Below are 25,364 nucleotides of genomic sequence, written 5' to 3' on the forward strand. Positions count from 1 at the left end.
GAAAGAAAGAAAGAAAGAAAGAAAGAAAGAAAGAAAGAAAGAAAGAAAGAAGTTAGTTAATAAATAACTAAATTTTTGATGATGTCAGGAAAAAGGATAGAAACCATTACATTTTGTTTGTTTGTTTGTTTGAAGGTTTTTGAGTCTTTGACTTTGAGACTGTTTTGCATTTAAAATTCTGATATTTCCAAACCATATAAAAGGGATTCATTTTTATCTGCTGTTATATAAAAAATTATGCAGATAGGTTTCCTTTCCTTCGGCTTTAGAGATAGCATCATGTTAGGTAGACTCAAACCTGCTATGTAGCAGTATGTACATTTTATGTTAAATAATTATTCTAAAGCTGAGCTACACCTTTAAAATATAAGTTACTATGAAATAACTTCCTTTCTTTAGCAATGTTTGCAATCATTGCTTTATATATGCAATGATTTATGTTACCTTATTCTGCATTCCACTATACTTTTCATCTTTTAATTTAAACACCTTTTTTGTTAGCCTTCTTTTTTTTTTTTTTTCTTTTGAGACAGGATCTCACTCTGTAGCTCTGGTTGGCTTCTACTCCTTATATAAGCCAGGCTGGCCTCCAGTTCACAGAGCTCCTCCTGCCTCTCCCTCCAGAATGCTCGGGTTAAAGCGTGCCCTGCTGTGTCTGGTTGGTGAGACTTCTAAAATAAGCAAAGTTAGTTAATTTGAGAACAGAGGGACTGGTTATATTACATGGATCCTAAAAACGTTTTTACTAGTATTCCATATTTTAAACATTTTATTATCCTTACTGTTTTAATTATTTTATAATTAAGTTAAAAATGAACATATTTTACAACCTGGAATTTTATTTACATCCCCCCTCCACCCTGCTCCTCCAGGGTAGAGGATACTGGAGATTGGATCCATGATCTCATGCAGGACAGGCAAGCATTTGACAGGAGCTTCATCCCCAGGGCCTAGCTTTAAAGATGATCTTTTGTATTGATGTGAACCAGAATCACAAGAGTCGATATTGAAGTCGTTTCAGAATGAAAAACCCCTCACGGAGTTTAGTTTATGTTCATTTAAGGTGAACATACTTGACATGGGTTGAAAACGCTGAGCTCTTGTTGCTACTTAGCTATGAAATCCTGCGTCTATTTAAGAGAGAAAAGGAGAATCCCATCTCCCCAGTGACATCCAATGCTTTGACATCCTTCCGGCTTTGCTACAACCTGTGAACCAGAGCTGTTACCTTGAGTCCAGACTGCTAGCAGGGTTCTAGGTCAGGATTCTGCCCAAATGCAGTGCTTTCGCGGAGAAAAAGGGGTACTCAAAACAAAGGAACCCATCACACACCATCGCCGGCTGTGAGATCGGCAAAGACTGTAAAACGTCAAACCTATGTTTACTAATTCTCTAGGATAATTGATAGCTATCGATGGTAAAAACCCTTTGACTAATAAAAGTGGCTTAATTTGGAAAATAATTTAGTTTTTAGGACATTACTAAAAAGGCTTCCTGCTTTCTTAATTTTGCTAATTTTTTTTTTTTTTTGGCATGAGCTTCTAAATTAGTGTACCCAGTCTATGCTTGTTAAAGTACCAGTCATTTGTGAACCAATAATAAATGTGAAGCTGTAAGAGTGACTGATCTCGCTTCCGCATCAGGCGGCAGAGTCCTAGTTGTATCATGCAGCCTGACTGGTACCTGCTGGAAAGCTAGCGTGCCGTGTATGGCTCTTCATTGACAAGCAGAAAACTAACTTCACTTATCTTAAAATATTTTAATAGTTCAGACTAATAATCATAGATGTTAGGGGGATTTTTGAGGCTTTGTGGCAAGACCCTATTTTTGACACTGTCAGCTTTTAATAAGGTGCTTTACTGCTGAGGTAATGATACACTGTTGGTAGTATTTCTTATAGCTATCTTCAATAGTCATATTCAGGCTAGTGTGAATGTAATAATCACGCCTCAATCAAACCATACTTAGTATGACAAATATTGCATTATACTGTAATTTAGGTATTCACGCTTCTGATAAAAGGCTTAATTCGGCTCCTTGAGGAACCTGGGAAACACTATTGATTTTATGCTGGAATGTAAAGTAGCAGCTATTTATACTGCGAGATAGAAATCGCTTCCTAATTAAAATTAAATCAAGAGAAATTAAGAATCTCATGGCCTTACACGTAAGGGTACACAATCTTAAGTGAAAAATTATATTTTGTATCGGTTGTGTTCCTGCATGGGTTTCTGGGCACAGAGAGAGGTTTGCAGTTCCTCTTAGCAGAAGCAGCCGGTCTTGACTTTTTAAACTTTTCTTAATTCTTCTCTGTAGGAGGATTGCAGTGGACGGGCTGATTCCTTGTCAGCGTGGCTGATTCGTTTTTCTTTTCCCTTTTAAGAAAATGTCAAGGAGATTTTTGGGCAGACTATTATCCACCATCACATCCCTTTTAACTGGGACTGCGAGTTCATCCGACTGCATTTTGGGCACAATCGCAAGAAGCACCTGAACTATGTGGAATTCACACAATTTCTCCAGGTAGGTGCCTGCCCTCCCCATGGACACACGCCCTCCCCGGGGCGCCCGTCCTCCCCTGGATGTCCCCACCTCAACCCCATGCTTCTTTTTCCTGTCACTGAAACAGGCTCGTTAAAGCCCTGCAGCCATTTTCCTCCCGTGCCTGCTTCTATTTATTTAAATAGCCAACGTCTGTTATCCCTTCTTAATTTTTCTGCTTTCAGATGTTTCTGGTTGGATTTTAACTAGGAGCTCCTTTTGCCTCTCGCTGCCAAGCACAGGCTTGGATATTTTCTACCCTCACTCTTTCTATCCTGATGTCACAAATCTGTTTAGATCAATAGTCATAGGGATGATTATAATTTCATAACAATAGCCTTCCACCTACCATACCTGTGGAGCTAAGAAGCCACAGATAGAAAACATTTTGAAAAAGTTGCCTCTGGGTTGAACATGTACAAACTTTTTTCTTCTCATTATTCCTTGAACAATAAAATGTAATTAAATTACATTTGGGTAGTATCCACACTGCATTAGTGGGGGGTTTTGGTTTGTTTTTCTCTTCCTTCCTTCCTTCCTTCCTTCCTTCCTTCCTTCCTTCCTTCCTTCCTTCCTTCCTTTCTTTCTTTCTTTCTTTCTTTCTTTCTTTCTTTCTTTCTTTCTTTCTTTCTTTCTTTCTTTCTTCTTTCTTTCTCTGAGCTAGGGTCTCTCTGTAGAACTGACTGTATGTCAGGCTGGTCTCAAACTCTATCTGCCTCGGCCTCCCAAGTGCTGAGATTGAAGGTGTGTGCCAACTCCTCCTGGTGGCATTAGGTTTTATAGGTGGTGTAGAGATGATTTCAAATACATGAGGGGCTGGTGAGATGGATCAGTGATCGAGCAGGTCAGTGAGAGGCACTTGCCTCCAGGCGTGATGACCTGAGTTTGATCTGTTAAGCCCATGCGGTGAGAACTGAATCCTTCAAGCTGTCCTCTAACTTCCCATGTACACACACACACACACACACACACACACACAAACACATTTACATAGAGAGACAAAAATACACTACATAAATAAATTCATACAAAAACCATGGATGCACGTAGGCTATACGGAAGAGATGGCTTAAAGTCTAAGGGGGAACACGAGTAGGTCTCTGCAAATAGTGAACTCCTTTAGCTTTTGGTGTCCGCTGGAAGAGGACCAGTGGGGTTGGGTCCTGGAACCAGATACCTTACAGATACTGAAGGACACCTCTAATCTGACTAGAGCTATTAGTTTGTTTAGAATCTACAGGGTTTTGCTTATTTCTGCTTAGTAATATTAACTCAATCCTGTCATTGCTGTCCTTACTAAAATCTCTTTAGTGAATTTAAAACACAGGAGGTAACCTTATCAAGTTCAAGCTAGTGGGACTCTCTAGGAGACTTCCATATTCAGCAAGAATCAAGGGCCACGTGGGTGGTTCACTGGCTGCTATGCGAGAGGCCCTGAGATTGATTCCTAGTATAGCAGAGGATAATAAAAGGGGGGAGGGGAGCGCGCCTGTAATCCCAGCAGCCGGAGAGGCAGAGGCAGGTGGATCTCTGTGAGTTCGAGGCCAGCCAGGTCTGTAAAGAAACCCAGTCTCAAAAAAACAAAAAAACAAACCTTTTTTTTTTTTTCAGATAGATAGATAGATAGATAGATAGATAGATAGATAGATAGATAGATAGATAGGGGAGGGGAAGGACGCATTGTTATATAAAATATAGAACTAATCGTCTAACAGTTTTCTGGCTGTTATTACATTAATAGTTTGCAGCTTCTGTCTTATCCTGAATGTCTTCATTACCTCTAAGAAGAGCCTGAATCCTTTGGATGTTGCTTCCCATCAATACTTTTTTCCCGCTTCTGGGAACTACCAATCTGCCCTTTGTTTTAATGGATGTTAACGATTCTAGACAATTCATATATGTCATTGTATGACAGGATTTTTCTCTGCGTCTCTTTCCTCCATTCAATATAATGGTTTAAACAGTTATTCATCTTAGGTCAAATGTAGGCCATGCCTTTAATTCCAGCAACTCAGGAGGCAGAGACAGGCAGATTTCTTCAGTTTGAGGCTAGCCTGGTCTACACAGAGAGTTCTAGTTCAGCCAGGGATATGTAAGGAGACCCCGTTTCAAAACAGAATTAGCTATGTTGGGAGTGAGGTTATAGCTCAGTGGTAAAACAGTTGCCTAGCATGTGTGAAGTCCTAGGTTCAAACCCCAGGACTGAAAAACAAAGCAACCGCGAGGCCTTTAGTTGGGTGTAATTGTTCGCATTCGTAATCTTTGCACTGAAGAGGCTGAGGCGGGGGAATCAGAAGTTCAGACATTCGTTTGCATCACACTTGGGGCAAGAAACAAACAGAACAATGAAAGAGCTACCCACATTTGATCATATAGCAATACTCTATTTCTCTTTTTTGACTTAATATTCATTGCTTGACTGTATTTTTGTCCATTCACGAGTTGTTCAGCCTTCTGGTTCTTGTGTACAGAACCTCCTACAAACCTTCACATACACATATTTGTTGGATGACCTGTTTTCAGTTCTTTTGTGTACAGGCCCATGGTTAGAATTGCAGTCGTGTCCTCCTGTCTTAGTTCCTCTTGCTTCCCTCTGTTCTTCCCTGTTGTGGTCATAGTACCCAGGACCTTGTGTGAGCCAGGCAAGTGCTGTCATTGAGCTGTGTCCTGGGCCCTGTATTTAACATCCCGAGGAAGCAGCAGAGGGTCTTCCATAGCAGCGGCACTGCATGGTGCCGTGGTGGTCTGAGGCTGAAGCTGAGCTTGCCGCTCTCTGACCGCCGTCACCTTCATCCTGAAAAGCCCATCTGCCCTTGCATTCCATCGCATCTTCTGCTCCCTAGGTTTCATCTTTCCTTATTAATGGTTTACTTCTTTTCGGGTGGAACGCTTCCTGTATTGGCTCTCTGAGAAAAGTAAAATAATTTTGAGACTTTTCTCATATGTGAAAAGCAGTTTGACGGGATGTTGACTTTTAAAGCATTTTCTGTATGCTTTCTGCTTTGTGGTGTTGACATTAACAAGCAGCCCATTCTCACTGTAGATTTCTCTTGCACTCTGGGAACAGGACCCCACCTTCCCCCCTACCTGCGATCAATGGTCAGCTTATTGACTGGTTATTTCCCGGTCTTAATTGTTTATTCCAGACATTGAAATAAGGACACAAACAGATGCAGCCTCAAAGGAGCTTTATTCAGGAGCATAGTGGTAGTACAGATGAGTACACATGAGAAACCATGGCAGTTCATAAAACCGAGCAGCGGCAGCGTGAGTGAGAGGGCAATCAGTGGCCTCAGGTTATTGCCTGGGCAAAGAAGAGGGACTTGTTACTAAGGGGTATAATATGGACAGCTCTCTATTTCAATAGACAAATTATATAACCTTTATTGCCCATGCTCTTTCCCATAATGGACCTGATTTTAACAACAAGCATACGCAAAGCATAAGGATTTAAGATGGTAAATAGCAGAGCCACCAAGATGGCTCGGTGCCGGCAAGTCTGATGAACTGAGTTCAATCCTCAGGACCCATCTGGTGGAAGGAGAGAACTAATTACCATACATTGTCCTCTGATGCCCATGTGCATGCTATGGCGTGCACCACCGCCATTTTGTGGAGCAATACTATTTTTTGTTTGTTTGTTTTTTCCAAGATAGGGTTTCTCTGTATCACTGCCATGGCCCTGGAACCTGCTTTGTAAGCCAGACTGGACTCAAACTCACATCCAACGGTCTCTGCCTCCTTAGTGCTGGGATTAAAGGCAAGTACACCTAGCTCCAGTAATACATTTTTAATTGAAAAAGAATTAAAGATGGTAAGTAGAAGATTTTCCTTAGAAGCTCAGGGGACAGGATTTGCCTTGCTGCCCAAGTACTCGAAACAGATTCGTGCAGGGTTGCCCGCCTCAACCCTCCTACAGAATATAACTGGGAAGGCAAACTCTCCATGCTTTTTGCTAACCGGGAAAGAGAAACTTTCCCATTATTTGGAGTAGGGAGTCTTGGGCTACTCACGGGTTCAAGGCACATTGTCAGGAAAAGGTGGTGTGCATGGCCCATAGAGCCCATGCTTGCCTGCTTTGCCTTCAGCATGGTGTTTACTGATGCAAGTTTACTTGCAATCATCTTTCTGGGCATTCAGTACGATCTTATAAGAAAAGTTCAATTCTTGACATTTTTTTTTCCCTTTTTGCACTTTTAGTTTTCATCCTGTTTTCCTTCTGGCTCTTTGAGTTTTGTTAATTTATATTTGTTGTATTTTGAATTTTTTAGGAGTTTACTTGCTTTTCTAAATATTCCTTTAAAACTTATCTATCTATCTTAATGGAACAGCTGGGTGTGGTCGTACAGTCTGTGGGCTGTACAAAGACTATTCCAAACTGGAGTTTAGCTTGGCATACACAGACTTTGTTTCAAAAAAAATAAAAAAATAAGCTGGGCACGGTGGCTCACACCTTTAATTCCAGCACTTTGAGAGGCAGAAGCAGGCGGATCTCTGTGAGTTTGAGGCCAGCCTGGTCTACAAAGCAAGTCCAGGACAGTCAAGGCTACACAGAGAAACCCTGTCCTGAAAACACGAAAATAAGTAAACAAACAAACAATAAAAGGCAAAACAAGCAGAAAGATAGCATGCTGTTCTTACTGGCGTGTTACGCCACCTCCACCTCTTCAGTGATATTAAAGATTGGGGCTTTCAGTTTTATTTCCTTCAGGGTGTGTTTGCTCCAGATTTCTTCTTCCTACTTCCTTTTCCTCCTTCTGTTAGCTTTTTAAAAAGATTTCTTACTTCTGTGCATGTGCCTGTGTGTGTCCATGGACACCATGTGTGTGCAGAGGCCCTTGGTGGGCCAGAAAAGGACAATGGATACCCTGGACCTGGCATTGCCACCCAGTATGGGTGCTGCAAACTGAGCATGGGTCCTCCACAAGAGCAGTAACTCTTAGCTGATGGGCCAGCTACCCAGCCCCTTTCTGTTGGTTTTTGCTGCCTTAGTCTCTTGAGTGCTGGGATTGGAGGGATGTGCTAACACGGGCAGCTTCCAAGTTTTCTTCTTGTCTGGGTCTCTGTTTTCCACAGTAGAGGCTTTTGTTGGGTCTGGTGGTCCTTTGCTCATATTTAAGATTGGGACTTATTGAACACGATGGGTTTATGGTAGTCGTTTTAGTTACCTTTTTATTGCCGTGACAAAAATACAATGACCAAGGCCATATATATAAGGAAAAAAAATCATTTCATTTGGCTTATGATGGCAGAGCAAAGGCATGATGGCAGCTCACATATTGATTCATAAGTAGGAAACGAGAGAGATAACTCAGGATGGCACTTTGAAACCTCAAAGCCCCTCACCCCCCATGGCATACTTCCTCCATCAAGGCCACACCCCCTGACCCTCCCCAAATAGCTGCCAACTGGAGTCCAAGTAAACATGAGCCTCTGGAGGCCATTCTCATTGAAACCACCGGCATAGGGTTTATCTGTGCTGTGGTAAGGCCATTTCACCGGAACCCTGTGGTGTCTCTGTGTTAAGGCCCTTGGATCGGGGAAAGTGATAGTCTGGTGTGTTTAAGGAACGGCTACCTGGGATGTGGAGGTGTCTCAGGGTGTAGAGCGCTTACTGCATAGGTCTGAGGATCAGGTCAGGCCTGGAGACAGGGCTCAGCTGTTAAAGGCGAGGCTCACAACAGCAACAACAAAAAAAGAGAGAGAGAATCAGTTCAACCCCTAACACTCACACCAAAGGTGGGGGCGAACATGTTTATGTGGTTGGACACCTGTGATCCCAGGGTTGCGTGAGGCAGAGACAGGAGGACCATGGGACTTGAGGCTTGCTGTCCTGTAGAGAGTCTGTCTAAGGGAATAAGTGGAAGAGTAATGGAGCAGGACACCCAGTGTTCCTGTAATTTCCATGTTCCCATCCATGCCTACTCTTACACATATACTACACACACACACACACACACACACACACACAGTCACCTGCCTACCCCGTCAGCCGTCATCTCACTCCCTCTCTGTCCTTTACCAACCCTAGCAGAAAACTTAAATGTTGATTGTCCAGCTGGAGACTTTAGTAGAGGAACCGAGGCTGGAAGCTGGGTGACCCTGGAAAGAAGCGAGTCAACTTCAAATCCATGTCTACAGAAATTGCTGAGGCCGCCAGCCCTCTTCTCTACCTAGCATCCAAGTGTCTTCTTCAAAGTCCCTGTGTAGTAAAGGCTGGCTTTGAACTTGTCATTGTTCAGCCCCACCTCTGGAGTGCTGGATTGGGTGTGTGTGACTATAGCTTTTGTGTTTTCGGCAGGATCCTAGCCTTTATCTGATTCCTGTACCACATACACCTCTCCGCTGCAGAGCTGCCTGGAGCTCTTGACCCAGTGAAAACTTTGGAAGGTCTGAGGTACTCCTCTTTAGCTCATCACCCTGCTGAGAATTTTCAAGAGTTCATCGTGAAATCTCACACACGTACAGAGAGCCACATGAAACAAATGGGTAGCACAATGAAGTGTAAAACAAATTCTTGCTAAGCTAATTCTAGTGACCTGAATTACTATTGAGATTTCAAAAGTCCATGGGAAAACATAATCAAAACCAGATGTGATGGTGTGTGCCTATAATCCCAGTACTTGGGAGGTGAAGGCAGAAGAATCAGGAGTCCAAGGCCAGCTTTGACTACACAGAGTTCAAAGTCAACCAGGGCTACATGAATGAGACCCTGCGGTTTTTTGTTTTAAGATATACACACATATGTAAAAAAAAAGGGTGTGTGTGTGTGTGGGTGCCAGGAGTTGAGCCTAGGCCTCATGTATAGCAGGTAAACATTCTACCAGTGAGTCCCTCAGTCCCCTAAAGTATTTTAAATGTCAGGAAATGAAGGGCAGTTGCGTTGGTGAATGAGTGGCAATGATAATATTCAGCCTTCCCTTTGGATGATATCTGAGTCTGACTATAGTGCCCAGCCGCAAGGAGCATGACCGTGGTATCTAAGAACACACCATGTGCTGGGCCAGCTCATCCGTGTGGATTACGTCATGGTCATGGATGCCCGAGACAGAGGTGCTGTGGTTTAGACTTTGGTGTCGTATCCCTGGGTACATTTTGCCATCTTTATTGATACTGCTTGTTACAACATTTGGTTTTACAGTAGTTCAGGCCCTCAAAGAGTTTCTGGATTGTTTTACAGTTTGAGAGTGACTGCGCCCATAGCTTGACTGAGTGACAATAAACACAGCTTGTACAGTTTTCTGTCTGTAACTTTTATTTTAGAATTAGGAAGTATTTCATTTGCCACTGAGTTTCATTTCATTTCACACTGAGTTTGTTTAAAATAAAAAAAAAATCATTTGGGGAAAAAAAAGGTGTCTGATGCAGAGAGGAGAAAGACTGACTGCCTTTGATTGCAACATTTAAAAGTGAAAAACTGAAAATGAATGTGAATTCTTAATTCAGGAAGTTCTCAGAAATGGCAAGAAAATCTTCAGAACGAGAGAGAGCAAATCACTGAGTATTGTAGAAGCTGAAGAAAGCAGTAAAAACGTTGCATCCTTTGTTTTCATGGAACCCTCCAAGTAAAATTTCCCCTCCTCCAGTTACTGCCAGTGCTGATCCGTTCTCTTTCCCCCAAGGAATGTCCCATCTGTCAGCCTCAGGAGCAAATCAGAAGCTTTGCTGTGAACTCAGAGCTGCAGATTGCTTACACTTCCTCACGCGTGGAGGAAGTCTGTCCGTCCTCCCTTTCTTTGCAGAAGGTGTGTCTGGGATGTATTGCGTTTTAATGCTGTTTCTCTCCTTTCCCTGCAGGAATTGCAGTTGGAGCATGCAAGGCAAGCCTTCGCGCTGAAAGACAAAAGCAAAAGTGGCGTGATCTCAGGTCTGGATTTCAGTGACGTCATGGTCACCATTCGGTCTCACATGCTCACTCCTTTTGTGGAGGAGAACCTAGTCTCAGTAAGTAAGACGACGGCCTTTCACTTTCCATTTCCTCAACTGTTTTGAACCACTGGGTTCTGGAACGCCTTTCTGTGTCCACATGGCTCTTAGTTAACTAGGGTTGGTAGGAGGTTAAACAGCGTGTCGGGTGTGTGTGTGTGTGTGTGTATGTGTGTATGTGTGTAAAGTGAGTGGTCTTTTCTCAGTTTCCAGCTTCATCCAGAGCTACCCATCTTACTGTCATGTATTTCCAAATTGTTTCTTTCCATTTACAGTGTCCAGTACAAGGGACATGGGAGTTTGTAGACCGTGGTCACTGTGACTCAGGGCGTTCTTGCTTTCATCCTGGCTTCTGCTACCTCCCACGCCAAGCCCTGGCCGTCTAGTTATCATGCCTCCTTCCTCTGTGTGCTGAAGGGATGGTCACAGGGCTGTGTGCTGGGTTTAGAACCGTGCCCATGTCTGAAAGCACGGAGGAAATGTGGGGCTAGCAGCCTCGGCGGTCACTGCACTCTGTGCCCTTTCACCGTGCGTTCAGAGTGCCCATACCAGACGTGGCTCTTTTGTTCTGTCAAAGTGCAAATCTCTCTCAGGTAATGGAGTGGACCCACAGCACACTCAGGCCATCCACTTCCTCACACGCTGCTGAAGTGGGCCTCACGTACCTGTTTTCTTGTCTGTACCCTGGGCTGTGTGTAAGGTTTTGATTACTGCTTGTTTGGATGGAGGAGGGCCGGTGGGCACTTGTGTTGTTTCAGCTGAAGATCATTATCCCCGACTCAGGCTGGGGTAGAGAGATCAACTTCTGGTCTTTCTCTTCATGGAGTCTGGGTGTGGAGCTTGTCACTTTCCCTTCCACACCTCGCTGCCCGCCCCCCACCCTGTCTGTACCTTCACCTCGCACCCCAACCCCAACCAAAGATGAAAGGAGGGACAGAAGGGGATCACGAGGGAAGGAGAGAGGGGAAGAAGGGAGAGAAGAGGGAAAGACAAAGTGTCAGTTAGAATGGAGGGTTCCATTTTATATTTTCCAACCCGGTTAGATGGCTGCTGCCTCAGTTTACCAAAATACAGTTGTAATAGTCAGAGGAAAATAGTAAGGGATATGAGTCCTGCATTTGGTGTCCAGCTTGGCATTGAATAAAAATAAAATCGATATGGTGGCAAACACTTTTGCCCATTGTTGTGGACTCTGCAGAAGGTGAGGGAGTTACATGTCAAAGAGAAATCAGAGCATCATGCTGTTTGAAACAGACTTTCATTTTTGTTGTCCCAGACAGGGTTTCTCTGTGTAGCCTTGGCTGTCCTGGACTCACTTTGTACACCAGGCTGGCCTCGAACTCACAGAGATCCAACATCCATCTGCCATCCCGAGTGCTGGGCATAAGGCCCAGCACCGCCACACTCAGTTGTAACAGACTTTTGATTGGAGTTGTTACCGTGGTGCTTCTATTAGCATCTCTTTGAGTTTTAAATAGTGACAATTTCCCATCACCCCGCCGCTGCCTTATAACTTGGAAATTAGACTTTTGGAAACTGAAAAACAAACCAAAACAGCACAAAATCTTTCTCTTTTAAGAGTATACCTAAATGATGGGCAAACAGAGGAGTTTCTTTCTCAGCCTTCAGAGATGATGAAGGCCTGCTAGCTTGTTATCCAGAGTGAGTGGAGCCCTGTGGTGTGGAAACACCGACTCCGAACCTTAATAGTGAACCCTGGACAGGTCTTCTGTAGGTTGGGGGAGCTTTTGACAGTTGTAGTTTGCAAATTGCAGGATCAAAGAGCCACTCCTAGGTATGTTACGTATAACAATGGCAGCTCTTTTTTTTAATTAAGAAAAATTGATGTAATAAAATAGTTCCAGGGCTGGAGAGATGGTTCAGGCACCAAAGAGCACTGACCACCGCTCTTCTAGAAAACTTGGGTTCAATTCCCAGCAACCACGTGGTGGCCTGCAACCATCAGTGACTCCGGTTCCAGGGATCTGACACCCTCCTCAGGTTTTCTCTGGACCAGGCACATGTGAGGTGTACCAAATACATGTGGTCAAAATGTCAGTAAAAATGGAATAAAATAGTCATTTTAAGTGGTCTTAAAATTTAACGGTACTAAGACCAGGCGCGTGGCTCAGTGGTAGAGTGGACGGTAAGTAGAGAGGAGACCTTGGTTTCAATCTTTAGCATCAAAAAAAGTTAGTACTTGTTTGTTTGTTTGTTTGTTTTCAAATATGTGCATAGGAAGAAATAAACAAGATTTGGGAATATTCCTCTTTATCCGTTGCTATTTTTCCAGGGGCAGCAGGCATTGAATAGTTGAAGGTCTTGGAGAGTCCTGTTTAAACAGCCAGGTTTTGATCTGCAATAATTATATTTGTTGTTTCTGACCTTAGCGGTGGGTGAACCATGAACGCCAACTTCCAGATGTTGCCTTCTTCCTTAAAACCTAAATTGCATAGGCTTCCCTAAGGGTAACGCGCGAAGTGTTGTAGTCAGATAGCCCCTTGTGTGTTATGGGCTGGTAGCTAATTGTTTTAATGACGGAGACTCCTTTGGGTCCACTTTGAGAAAGAAATAAATAAATGCAGAGTCCAAAGCACGCTTCTTACTTGAGTTTTAAACGTTTTGTGTTGTCATTTCCTAGGCTGCCGGAGGGAGTACCTCACACCAGGTTAGCTTCTCCTACTTCAACGCGTTTAACTCCTTACTCAACAACATGGAACTTGTTCGGAAGATCTACAGCACCATAGCGGGCACGAGGAAGGATATTGAAGTCACAAAGGGTAAGCTTTAGGGGCTGATTGGGAATCTTCGAATTTGGGCTTTTCCCTCAGATAGACCTGAGGCCGGTAGAAGCCCGCCGCTGCGCAGCCAGAGCTGGGGGGAAAGTCAGTTAACAGCAGGCGAGAGCATGAGGTTCGCGCATGCTCGGGCGTCACGTGGGCCCGGGACCCCAGGTGCGCTTAATGAGATGCCGAGGCCCGGAAGGCTAAAGTGCCTTTGACAGTTGTGGAAAGAGCCTTGGCCCGATCTGTCAAACAGGTCAGTGGCAATGTGGCCGCTGCAGCTTGTTTGTTCTGGGAATGAGTTACCATGGCGAGAGGAGCGAACCCACTGCTTTTGGGTGAGTGACGATGGGGATGGGCGGTTTGGGGAGACCTCAGAACAGCCACCTTGATCTTGTAACTCTGGGGACCAGAGTGAATAAGCAAGAGAAGTGACAAGTAGAAAGTGCTCGGTTTTTTGTCACTGAAGTTGGTTCATCTGTTTCTGCAACGTCATCCTCTTAACTTTTTTTTTTTTTTTTTATCACCAGCTTTCAGAAATGCAGTTAGTTTTAAGCTGAACCTGAGTGTTTAAATTTAGTTTCACATGATTAGAACAGTGTTAAAATGTCTTTTGCGTTGCGTTTATATTAGACTCTGGAGATACTAACCGTTGTTTCTTTCTCTTCCAGAGGAATTTGCCCAGAGCGCCATACGCTATGGACAAGTTACACCACTAGAAATTGATATTCTATACCAGCTCGCAGACCTGTATAACGCCTCGGGGTGAGGCTTTGCTTCCGGTGATTCTTTCTGGGGCTAGCTCAGGGCAGATCTCTGGAGATGTGATTTTGGCCACTTACTTTACCACCAGCCTTTTCACGGTATAGATTCTTAGCAAGAGGATAGGAGAGAGAGAGAGAGCCAGAGAGGCGAGGGGAGAGCAAGGGGCAGGAACAAAGAGAGAAAGGGATAGAGCAAAGAACCAAGAGGCGAATGGGGGAGGGGTGAGAGAAGGGGTGGGAATGAGAGGGAAGAGGGAGAGGGAAGAGAAGAGACTTGAAGAGAGGAGAAAGATGGGCTTAACGTAGGCCTTCTTGGAATGTTCTGAATTTAAGGAGATTTATAGGAACTTAGTTACTTTGTAAATTCATGAAAACAGGCTGAGTGTGTACCCAGTTTGTGTTGGAGAGTATTACTTTCTTAAGACATGCCTGATACACCATCAGGGGTAAGCTCGGGTGTTCATGCCTTTCTTTTGTGTTTTTTATAAGCTAAAAACACGAAAGAGTGCAGAGGGCATTTAATGTGCAAAGACGTGCAAATTCATGGAAAGCTGTCAAGCAGCCGGTGGACAGGTCTAAAGAGGCGAGTGGTCTGGTCTTGTTTCTAGTCACCTGTGGCTGTTCTTTAAATGACAAGATCAGAAATACTGGGCCTGAAGCGATGGCTCTGCAGTTACGGACTCTCGCTCCTTTTGCAGAGGACTCAGGTTCGAGCCCAGCATCCACTTGGTGGCACATAACCTGCCCGTGAGCTCCAAGGGCACTTGCATTCACAGGCGCACACCCTCACATACGCGCACGCACACACACACACACACACACACACACAGATACACAGAATTAAACATAAGTATCTGGGGGCTACGGAGGTTGGATACAGGTGTGTGATTTATTGCCTTCTTGCCCTGTGGTGTACTGGGGTGAATGCACCAGCAGGGTTTGGTGACTGACACAAACTACCAGGCCAGGCCTCTATAATTCACACTCACAGACAAAAGTCTTGAGCCTCCTTCATGTACATAAATGTTTCTTAAAAGTCCTTCTCAGAACTACATCTAAAGTGCCTTTCATCTGGCTCGTGGAAGTCCATGTTTGGACTTATAATGCTGTATTCATGTGATTAAAAAAAAATCAAGGGCTTTGAAGAAGAGTACTGTAAAAAAGAAAGGGAGAAAAGAAGGAAGGCCCCTTCCTACCCTTGTGCCTTCTCTTGAAGGCAGCCAGTCATATTTCTGCTTCTTGTTTCTAACCTTCCATCTGGGATACTGGGACTTAAGCATTATGGAGAGGGCATGTGGCCCTTTGGCGTGAGTTACTTTTTCACTGTTAGCGTCCATCATTAGAGTTCCATTAAATCCACAGTCTCCTCAGGGATTGCTCTGCAGGCTTTTACTTTTGTTGTAAATAAGATCTGAAGGTTTGGAGGTTTTTTCTCACTAAAATGGTCATAAAATGTGAATAAGGAAATGGCCTCTTTAAATGCTATCTCTTCAGAGTTTGGGGAGAAAGGTGTGCTCTGTGTGAGGGGTTTATGTGTCTAACGGTTTTCTTTGCCGCCTTTCTCCTTTAAGGCGCTTGACCCTGGCAGACATCGAGAGAATAGCTCCGCTGGCTGAGGGGGCCTTACCATACAACCTGGCAGAGCTGCAGAGACAGGTATGAGCAGTCTGTTGTTGTACCCACCTTCAAAAATGCTGAAATGGGGGGCTGGAGAAATGGCTCAGAGGTTAAGAGCACATGCTGCTCTTCCAGAGGAGCCCAGTTCAATTCTCAGCACCCGCAGGACAGCTCACAACTGTCTGTAACTCCAGTCCCAGGGGATCTGACACCCTCACACAGACACACATGCAGGCAAAACGCCAACGCATATAAAAATAAAGAAAGCATTCAAATAAAAAGCAATGCATATATAAAAATAAGAAGAAATCATTAAAAGGTGAAATGAGGTGAGGATAACAAGCCTAAGGGTTTCAGTTGGCATGAAGAGCCCAGGGGCCCTGGCTCGGAGGTTCTGTGTACTGAGTTATCTCCCACACCCTCACAAGCTGATGGGATGTGGCGACGAGTTTTTGAGCTTCATGTTCCTAGCGTATTGAGATGAGGAAAGTGAGAGTTCAAACCCTTGTGGGCATGACCTCCTTTCCGGTCACTTGCCCTATCATCTTTAAGAATGAGTGTTCAGGCCACTTTGTATGGTTAGGCTGATATTTATTTATAGGATTTTTTTTTTAAGTGCAAAGCATTTTGCAATTGAAACAAACCATCACTGTGATTGTGCCTAACAGATGACAAGAGGGAAAAAGGAAGTGTATCTAATTAGTGGACCAGAAAGAAAATTTGTTTTTCTTTAATGTTAAACATAATAAAAATGGGGCTCCTGTCTTGCAGTGTTAACACAGCCCCATTTTCTCAGAAAAAGCCAGACTCATGAGATGACATGTAGGACTGAATGGAACCTTTTTTTTTTTTTTAAATGAAGCCTCATTTTAAATGGAAACCTGGACTTTTACACACTTGAGCAAGCCTCAGCAGTTGTAGCAGAGGGTCACAGGGCCTAGTGGGTGCTGAGGTTTAGGGGAGCTGGCCTTTTCCTCCTGATGTCTCATTTCGTTTATCCCTGAAGAACCTCTGGTCCTCATTGTTCTTTATGAGGGTGTGTGCTGTCCAGGGAAATAATAAATAAGAACTTTTTTACTCGCTGGAGCAAAGGGGAAATGGAAAAGAGCACTTTAGTGTCTTCACTGAGGGTCGTGCTTTGTCTTCATGGGGATAATTAGTGGCATATCTCATGCACACTGGTTTAGCTTTTCTGTTTCCTCTTGCCCTTGCCCCAAATTCTTGCTGTCTGCTACTTCAGCTTCTCTCCATCCTGATCTTTTTTGAGACAGGATAATCATGTAGTCCAGGCTAGCTCAAACTCATTACATCCATAGGATTGGCTCTGACCTGATCCTCTAGCGCCCCCTTCCCAGTCACTGGCCACCCACAGGCCAAACTTTATTTCTATTACAAGTTCTCAGCCCTTTAAAAATGGGCGGGTTTATTCAAATTCAGTGTTTTTTTTTTAAATAAAATTTTATAACATAAAAATGTAAGACATTGAAATATTTAACAAATTCTTTCCAAATTGAACTTTATGTTTTAGAGTGAACTTTATGCTTTAGACTTGTGAAAATCGCTCTTGAGCTTTGAAAAATGTAATTGTGAAAGGATACTATACAGCGTTTTATCTCTATTTCTGTCCTTGGGGATGTTGCTCTTATCTGTTGATATGAGAGGGGTTTGGGGGAAGTTCAGTGGTTACCGCTTGCATAATCTGTGTGAGACCCTGATTCAGTTACGAACACCACAAAAATAAGTGAATAAACAAACAAGTATGCAGATACTTGTAACTGAGAAACAGTTCATTTAGCTTCTTCAAAACAAGAGCCAGCAGGAGAGCTTAGTGGGTCAGAGAAAGTATTAGTCAGGATTCCTAGAGCAGCGGCTCTGAACCTGTGGGCTGTGACCCCGGCAAAGACCACCGAAAGCACAGAAATTTACATTAGGATTCATTACAGTAGCAAAAGAACAGTTATGAAATAGCAAGGAAATAATTTTATGGTTGGGGGACCACCACAGCATGTGTTAAGGGATTGCAGCATTAGGAAGGTTGAGAACCATTGCTCTAGAGGAACAGACTGTTATATATACTCATATAAATATATATTTATATTATATATTATAATAATAAATGTAATTAATTATAATAATATTCTATAAATATTATTTATTTATATAATATTTATTATATAAGTATTATATATTTATATAATATATAAACACCCATGTATATGGGTATTTACTGTATATGATATATGGATATTTATTTTATATATAATATATATGGATATTTTTAGAGTGGCTTATTGACTGTGGTCCAGGTATTCCAATGATGGCTGTCTATCAATGGAAAGTCCAAAAAAATCCAGTAGTTGTTCAGTCCATGAGGCTGGATGTCTCCACTGCTCTTCAGTGTATGCTGGAATCCTGAAGAAGCAGGCTCTAATGCCAGTGAAAAGAATGAACTTGCCAGCAAGAGCAAGGCCAAGCAGGCAAAGAACAAGAGCTTTATTTTTCCATGTCCCTCTTATAAGCTGCCACCAGAGTGTGTGGCCCAGATTAAAGGTGGGTCTTCCCACTCCGAATGATTTAATTTAGAAAAATCCCTCAGAGGTGCACCAAGCTGCTTGGATTTTGGTTTATTCCAGATATAATCCTGCTGACAACCAAGAGTAGGTATCACAGGCTTGCTGCTAAGCTTGATTCCTAGAACTGATTCCTGGAAGTTGTCCTCTGGCTTCTGGATTTGCATTGTGGCATATACACACACACACACAAACATGAAAAAAAAAAAAAGCAATTCACATTAACAAATTTAAAAGCCCCAACTCTTCTGACCTCCACAAATAAATTAAGTTAAAATTTTAAAAAATTCTTTAAAAAAAATCCCAGTCCAGCGTGTCTGGAATCCCAGCCCTGGGAAGTGAAAGGGGTGGTGCTCAGCCAAGGCCAGCCTGCCCCGAATAGCAGGACGCTATTTCAGACCAAGGGTCCTCACTTCCTCTGTGGCCACATTCCCGATGCTTGCTTCCTCCTCACCCACCAGATCTGTAACTCATTTCTACAGTGTATCTGTAAGACTTGTCTCTCTTCTTGTTTTGTCTTTAAGAAGGTGATACAGTTACAGGAGTGACTTCCAGCCAGGATGGTTTGCCTGTGCCATGGCTATGCTGAGCTCCAAATGGAGCACAAAGAGTTTTCAGACACCAGAATCCTCCTGTCTCCATCCCACCCCCATAGGCTTAGATTTTTCACCAAACCTACTTAGGGTTCTTAAACACCTTTACCATCCCCCACCCCACCGTTTTAGGTAGGAGATTAGTAGGGAAAAGGGCTGTAGCCCTCCTCTATCTACTTCCTGCTGATTAGGGTAGATGTGTCCTTAGGGGCTTCCCAAACTCAGTCAGCAGGGTACCAGCAGTCCAGTCCAAAGACCAATACGAATCAACGAGATCAGCAGGTTTCAGAAGACTGGGGCAAATCAGCCAAAGCCGTCAGACTCAGTTGGATTGCCCTGACAGCTGCTCTGGGACATTTCTCTCTGCGAAGTCTGTTGAAGCAAGAATACCAGTGAAGCGATGTCGATCCAAAAAGTGATGTCTCACTGTCCGTGGGCCTCTATATATCTCCCCTCCTCCAAGTCCACACACAGATGTTCTCACCTGGCCCAGGTCATGCCCCTCGAATGAGAGAGCTCACAGCAAAACATCACAAGCCAGCCTCCGGCAAAACTTCATGTGCCCAGCTTGCACATATCACATGACAAAACTAAGTCTTCAAAGAAACCAGAAACTTCCACTTCAGATCCCCAAGCTGGTCTAGCCCAGACTGTAAGCAATAGGTTCAGGAAAGACCTTCTCACAAATGGTTAGGTGGAGAACAGTAGAAGAGGAAGCTTGATGTCAGCTTCTGGCCTGCACATGACCTCACGCAATAATAACAACTTGGGCAAGTGTCTTAGCCTTGCCTCCTATTGAAGGGAGACACGGAACTTTATAGCTCTCCTGAGCATAGTCTTTATTGAGAGGGAGTCCAGGTGTGGGAGATGGCTCAGCAGTACAAAGCAAAAGCCTGACAACCTCAGTTTGCTCCCCAGAACTCACTTAATGGTGGAAAGAGAGAACTTATTTGCCAAAGTCGTCCTCTGACTTCTGCCTGCGAGCTGGGGGCGCCCATGAGTCACGCCCACAAACCAAAGTGTCTTAGGTTTCTAGTGCTGTGAGGAGACACCATGAACAGCGACTCTTCCAAGTGAAAACACTTAACTGGGGCTGGCCGACAGCTTCCCAGGGTTAGTCCGCTCTCGGCATGGTGGGAAGCACGGTGCACACAGGCAGATGTGGTGCTGGAGGGGCGGGAGTGCTGCACCTTCATCTGCGGGCAGCGGAAGGGCACTACCCCGCACCTGGTGTAGCTCAAGCATAGGAGACCTCAAAGCCCACCTCCACAGTGACACACTTCCTCCAACAAGCCCACACCTCCTAATAGCGCCACTCTCTATAGGCTGTTTAAACACATGAGTGTGTGGGGTCCATTCCTATGCAAACCACCACAGACAGTCAATAAATGTAAAAGCAGATTACAGGGATGCTTGTAGCAGCGTTAGGCAGTGGAAACCCTCCAGATGCTTGCTGAGAGGAGAAAGGAGAATGCATGTGGTGTGTAGTGAGAAAACTGTTTTTTCCTGCTTGTGACAGTGTTCTGTTCAGTTGCACAGGCTAGCCCTCGACTCACAGTCCTCCAGCCTCAGCCTCCCAGGGGCTGGGATTAAAAGGTGTGCTTGACCATACCCATCTAGAAGATGAAACTTTGTGGGGTGTGGCAGCAAGTGCCTGTAATCCCCATGCACAGGGGTATGGGCGAAGTGAGCATCATCACGAGTTCAAGGCCAGCCTTGGCTACAGTAGCAGATTTGAGGTTGGCTTGGGCTACTTGAACCAGAGTAGGAGTGAGGGAGAGAGAAGAGAGATTGGAACTGTCTTTTGTGTTCTGGGGGTTGGACCTCAGCCTCCTACATACTAGGCCAGTACTCTGCTCCAAGCTCTGTTGGCAGCTCAAAAATGACACCCCCCCCCCACCTCACTACTGGCCTTGAACTCACTTTGTAGCAGAGATCGTTTCTGAACTTGGATCCTTCTGCCTCCATCTCCTGAGTGCTGGGGTTACAGCTCTGCACCACCACACCTGGCTTCTGAGGGCTGGGGACTGACCCAGGGTTCATACTAGACATAGGCATTCTCTTGACCGAGCTATGGAAGTTGTGATTTGAAGAAACTGAGTTAGTAAAAGTTAGTAAAAGGCGGCAGAGCAGAAGATGTGCACATTTTTAATGCTTGGAAGAGTAGGGAGGTAAGGCCTAGTTTATCCCTATGTGAGGATGGGCAAATGAACCTCCTTTTTTTTTCCCCCTTTCTGAGTGTCACACATTTCCTTTTTCAACGGAACAGGATAAACAATCTATGGCGAGCCTTCTCAGGCTGTATGTGCGTGTTTTGTTTCTGTAAGAAATTATATTAAAGCTCTAGGAGGTTTGCTCAAAACAAGCTGAGTTGTGCTCTGCTGAAACCTTAAATAGGATGGTTTCATCTTTATTTTCCACCTGCCGTTCCTTAGTCTTATGATCTCGTCTCCTTGTATAGTTTGTAGTCTCTTGGACTGTCGTTGATCTTGGGTTCATGAATACACAGTTTACTGGCTAGTTCCACAAAAGTGAAGCCTGTTCTCAAAAAGGAGGAAATCAGGTTTATATGCCAGCCATGCCTTATTAGTCATTGGTCTCATTAGGCATTTTAGATTGGGATATACTGCATTATACTTTGTAAGGCTAAAATACTGAATTGCAATGAAGGGCTGGGAAAGTCAGGTGTGGCTACGAGTGGCTTTGTTCTGTGTTCCCTCGCCCCGCCTTCCGCCTTCCTCCCCTGACCACATGTTTATTTGAGCTCATGGAGAACCCAGCTTTGCTGTTCTCAGACACTTGCTGCAGAGTTGACTTCAGTTGTTTTTGTTCTCCAGCATTGGTGTGTGTTGTTGGAAGAGACCTTCTCTCCATGGCGTTGACATGCTACATAGAGCAGCTTGGTGTAGGCTTGATTTCATAACTGACACAATCCTGTCCTCCACTTAATAAATAAAATTAATAAATTAATAATTAAAAAAATTAACTTCTTTTTACATGAAATCTCAAATTCCCAGTTAAAATCATTTAGGAGTTTCAACTGTGTTTGCTTTGAGAAACAAATTAGCCTCTTTAAATATCAACCTTTACTGTTAAGATTGTAACTTTAAGGGAATGAGTGCTGTTGCCTTAGGCCCATTTGCTCAGATTCCAAGAGCTGAATATTTTCTTTCAGCCTAAATGCTAAAAATTCAGTACCTAATCATTAATAGGGATGACAGCTATAGGGACATTCCTTTTATGAATATTCATGATACGAAACCAATAACATTAATTACATTAATTTGCATACCTGAATGCAAGGGAACCATAAGTTGCAATGATAACTGAGCCGTAAGAAAAACATCTTGGTAACTGTACACTGGTATGTTTTCTTACAAATGCTATTCACTGGGAATGAAGGTGACATTTCTGTCAAAAGGCACTTGGGTATTTATAGTTTGAGATGTTTTAGCTAAGAATTAAAGCACAGAACAATCCTTTCATTTTCATAGGATTTTGCAGGGCTTAGAAACATTCTTTGAAGAAAAGGAGTTGAAAGAAAAATCTATATTGTTGAATGCAGGAGAAACCTCCCACGTGAATAAGGGAATTAGTGGTCACTCCATGCTTCTTTGGGATCATAGACCTATTATTTTATGAAAGGACCCCCCCTTTCTTTTTAAGCTAGGGTCCAACTTTGGACTTAAGGTTTACCTTGAATTCATTTTTTAAAATTCTTATTTTTTATTTTATGTTCATGGGTGTTTTGCCTCTCTCTCTCTTTCTCTCTTTCTCTGTGTGTGTGTGAGAGAGAGAGAGAGAGAGAGAGAGAGAGAGAGAGAGAAGCTTGTGGAGGGCAGAAAAGGGCATTTGGGGTGATTGTGAGCCACCATCTGGGTGCTGGAACCTGAGTTCTCTGGAGGAGCAGACAGTCTTCACCACTGCCATGGCTTTGAACTCTTGATCCATCGGCTTTTGCCTCCTGAGTAGCTGGGATGAGAGGTGTGTGCCCCCGTGCCTAACTTTATCTATGTATTTTAATTCAACTTTGTTTTTCTGAGATAGTGTCTCCTATAGCCGAGGTGGGCTTGAACTTACCATGTAACTGAGGATGACCTTGAACTTGTGAAACCCTTTCCTCTATTCCCTTAGAACTAGAATTCATGTCTGACTCACCACGTCCAGCTAAAGGCTTCATTTCTTTATTTTTACTTTTGTTTACCATTACCGTGTTTGTATGTGTGTTTGCAGGTGCATGCGTTCCATGGCACACACAGAGCTCAGAGGGCATCTGGGGAGGAAGTTCTCACCGTTCACCATGGGGGCTGAGGGGCAGACTCAAGGCACCAGGCTTGCATAGCTGCAGGCTTCCATCAGCCATGCCACCACCACCTCCTGTTCCTTCTGAAAGGCTCTTCAAGACAAGATAGATATTTTATTCCTTTGTTCCAATCTGCTATAGAGCATAGTGAATATTTTCATGCTGACAATGCTAAGTTCCAGGCTGACACACTGATGTAGACAGGATAGTCAGGCACAGGACCTGTGGAATAGCCTCTGCCTTGCGAAGATATTGTTCATCGTTTTATTTTGCTGTTATCACAGATTTTGTTAGAATGTGGATATGAGTAGGGCATTACCTGTTAGAGATTTCAGATGTGGTCAGTCTTCTCTGGCCTGGAACTCATAGACTTCCACCTGCCTCTGTCTCCGGAGTGCTGAGATTAGAGGCCCACTAGCACACTGGGCAATTTTGATACATTCCTAAAAGCAAGATTTTTTGGTATGTGTAGTACATGCCTGTAATTCCAACATTTGGGAGGCAGGAGGGCCAGTGATTTAAAGATAGCTACATCAGCTACACAGCAAGTTCAGGGCCAGCTAGGGCCTGGGACTTTGTCCCAAAAGAACCTAATGAAGGGGTGGTGAGATGGTTTAGCACATACAGGCCCTTCCACCAAAGCTGACCACCTGCATTTGATCCTCAGAACCCACATGGTGGAAAGAAAGGTGTCCTCTGGCCTCCACATGTGAGCTATAGCCGCATAGACCTCATGAGTGACTGAATGTTAAAGCAGCCAACTGTTGGAGAAATTACCACAGTTAAAGGAGTGACTGCTATCTGCTGGTACATAGCTTACCCAAGGGTTTCAAGTCTGGGCGGGCTAGAAACGGGCCTCCGTGACACAGGGCTTGCCCAGTTCCCACGAGGCCCGGATTCCATCCCCAGGACTTCTAAAACAAGCACAAAAAAATCACACAGACACAAACCTGTCAAGGATAACAGTGTATTCCCCAGCAGCAGTCCGTATGTGAAGATTAAGAAAAAGCCACACCACATTTATTTATTTATCTGTTTATCTACCTATTTATTTATTTATTTATTTATTTATTGCTGGGTATGATTTTTTTTTTTTTTTTTGTTTTTTAACTTATGTTATTGAGTGTTTGGAAGGCACATATGTCTGTGTGCCACATGCATGCTTGGTGCCCTTGGAGGTCAGAAGAGGGCATCGGATCCCCTGGAACTGAATTTACAGGGGATAGCGCATCACCACGAGGATGCTGGGAACACAAAGTGGGTGTTCTGCAAGAGCACCGGGTGCGCTTAATATCTGAGCCGTCTCTCTCTAGTCCGGAGGAATATCTTTCCAAAAAAATAAACACTAAACTCTTGTGTTCTTCAGTTTTGAGATTTTCAGACTTTCCTGTTGTCTCTTCCCCTCAGCAATCTCCTGGCCTGGGCAGGCCTATCTGGCTCCATATTGCAGAGTCTGCATACAGGTTCACGCTGGGCTCGGTCGCTGGAGGTGAGTGGCGCGTCTGTGGCTGCCTCGGGCTGCTCTCGCTGTAACATTATCCAGCGCTCAGCAACGGTGCAGCGCACTGTTCCGGGGGGTGAGGACTGCGGGCCCTTCTGAAGGCTCTATTTTACCTGTGATCAGAGGACTTGTCAGAGCATGGCCGTAGCCCTCTGGCTCCAGTCTGTCTTCAGCGTAAAACCTCTGTAATGATGGGAGAGTCTGAAGTAATTACATCAGTTAAGGCCAGCGTGAAAAATGGAGACAAAAACAAAAAGCGAAAACTGAGTTCATGGGGTTGGCTAGGGGCAGCGAGGAAGCCAAGATAGTCAAGATCCGAGACGCAAACCCAGAAACTCAAAAATAAAACAGCTGCTCACAGAATCGCAGTGGCTGCCTGGTGATTCTTCTTTCCCTTTTCTGGCTTAAGAGTGCCCAGAAATGTTTATTTGCTAAAAAGAATCCCTCCTCCCCTCTCTACTCATAACCGAAATTACAGAGTCCGTTAAAAAGCCTTTCATTTGCATGTGTGTGTATGTGCGCATGCGCATGCCGGTCATGCTGTGCGTGTTGAGGTCAGAGGAGCTCAGCAGAGTTGGCACCCTTCCTGCCACCGTGTGCGGTCCAGGGATTAAACTTGGGCGGTCACACTTGATGGCAAGCACCATCGTCCGCTGAGCCACCTCAGCAGCTTGAGACTATTTTTACTTAAATAATCTACTACAACAAAAATAAAGAACCTTGTCGCGCGCAGCCTTCGCCGATAAGGATGACGCGGCAACCGAGG

The 25,364-nt window shown here is 44.1% G+C and overlaps 1 protein-coding gene across 1 annotated transcript in view; it reads left to right on the top strand.

Moving 5' to 3' along the window:
• Slc25a12 (solute carrier family 25 member 12) overlaps nucleotides 1–25,364 on the top strand; it is an 85,823-nt gene that overhangs the window by 41,930 nt on the left and 18,529 nt on the right. Inside the window, exons 5-10 of the mRNA XM_055599999.1 lie at nucleotides 2,384–2,523; nucleotides 10,339–10,485; nucleotides 13,109–13,247; nucleotides 13,922–14,015; nucleotides 15,586–15,670; nucleotides 24,505–24,586. Coding sequence (XP_055455974.1) covers nucleotides 2,384–2,523; nucleotides 10,339–10,485; nucleotides 13,109–13,247; nucleotides 13,922–14,015; nucleotides 15,586–15,670; nucleotides 24,505–24,586 — 687 coding nt within the window. The remainder of the gene's footprint in view (nucleotides 1–2,383; nucleotides 2,524–10,338; nucleotides 10,486–13,108; nucleotides 13,248–13,921; nucleotides 14,016–15,585; nucleotides 15,671–24,504; nucleotides 24,587–25,364) is intronic.

This window comes from Psammomys obesus, unplaced genomic scaffold, assembly GCF_907164565.1.
Source record: "Psammomys obesus unplaced genomic scaffold, mPsaObe1.curated_primary_1811, whole genome shotgun sequence".
Lineage (NCBI taxonomy): Eukaryota > Metazoa > Chordata > Mammalia > Rodentia > Muridae > Psammomys > Psammomys obesus.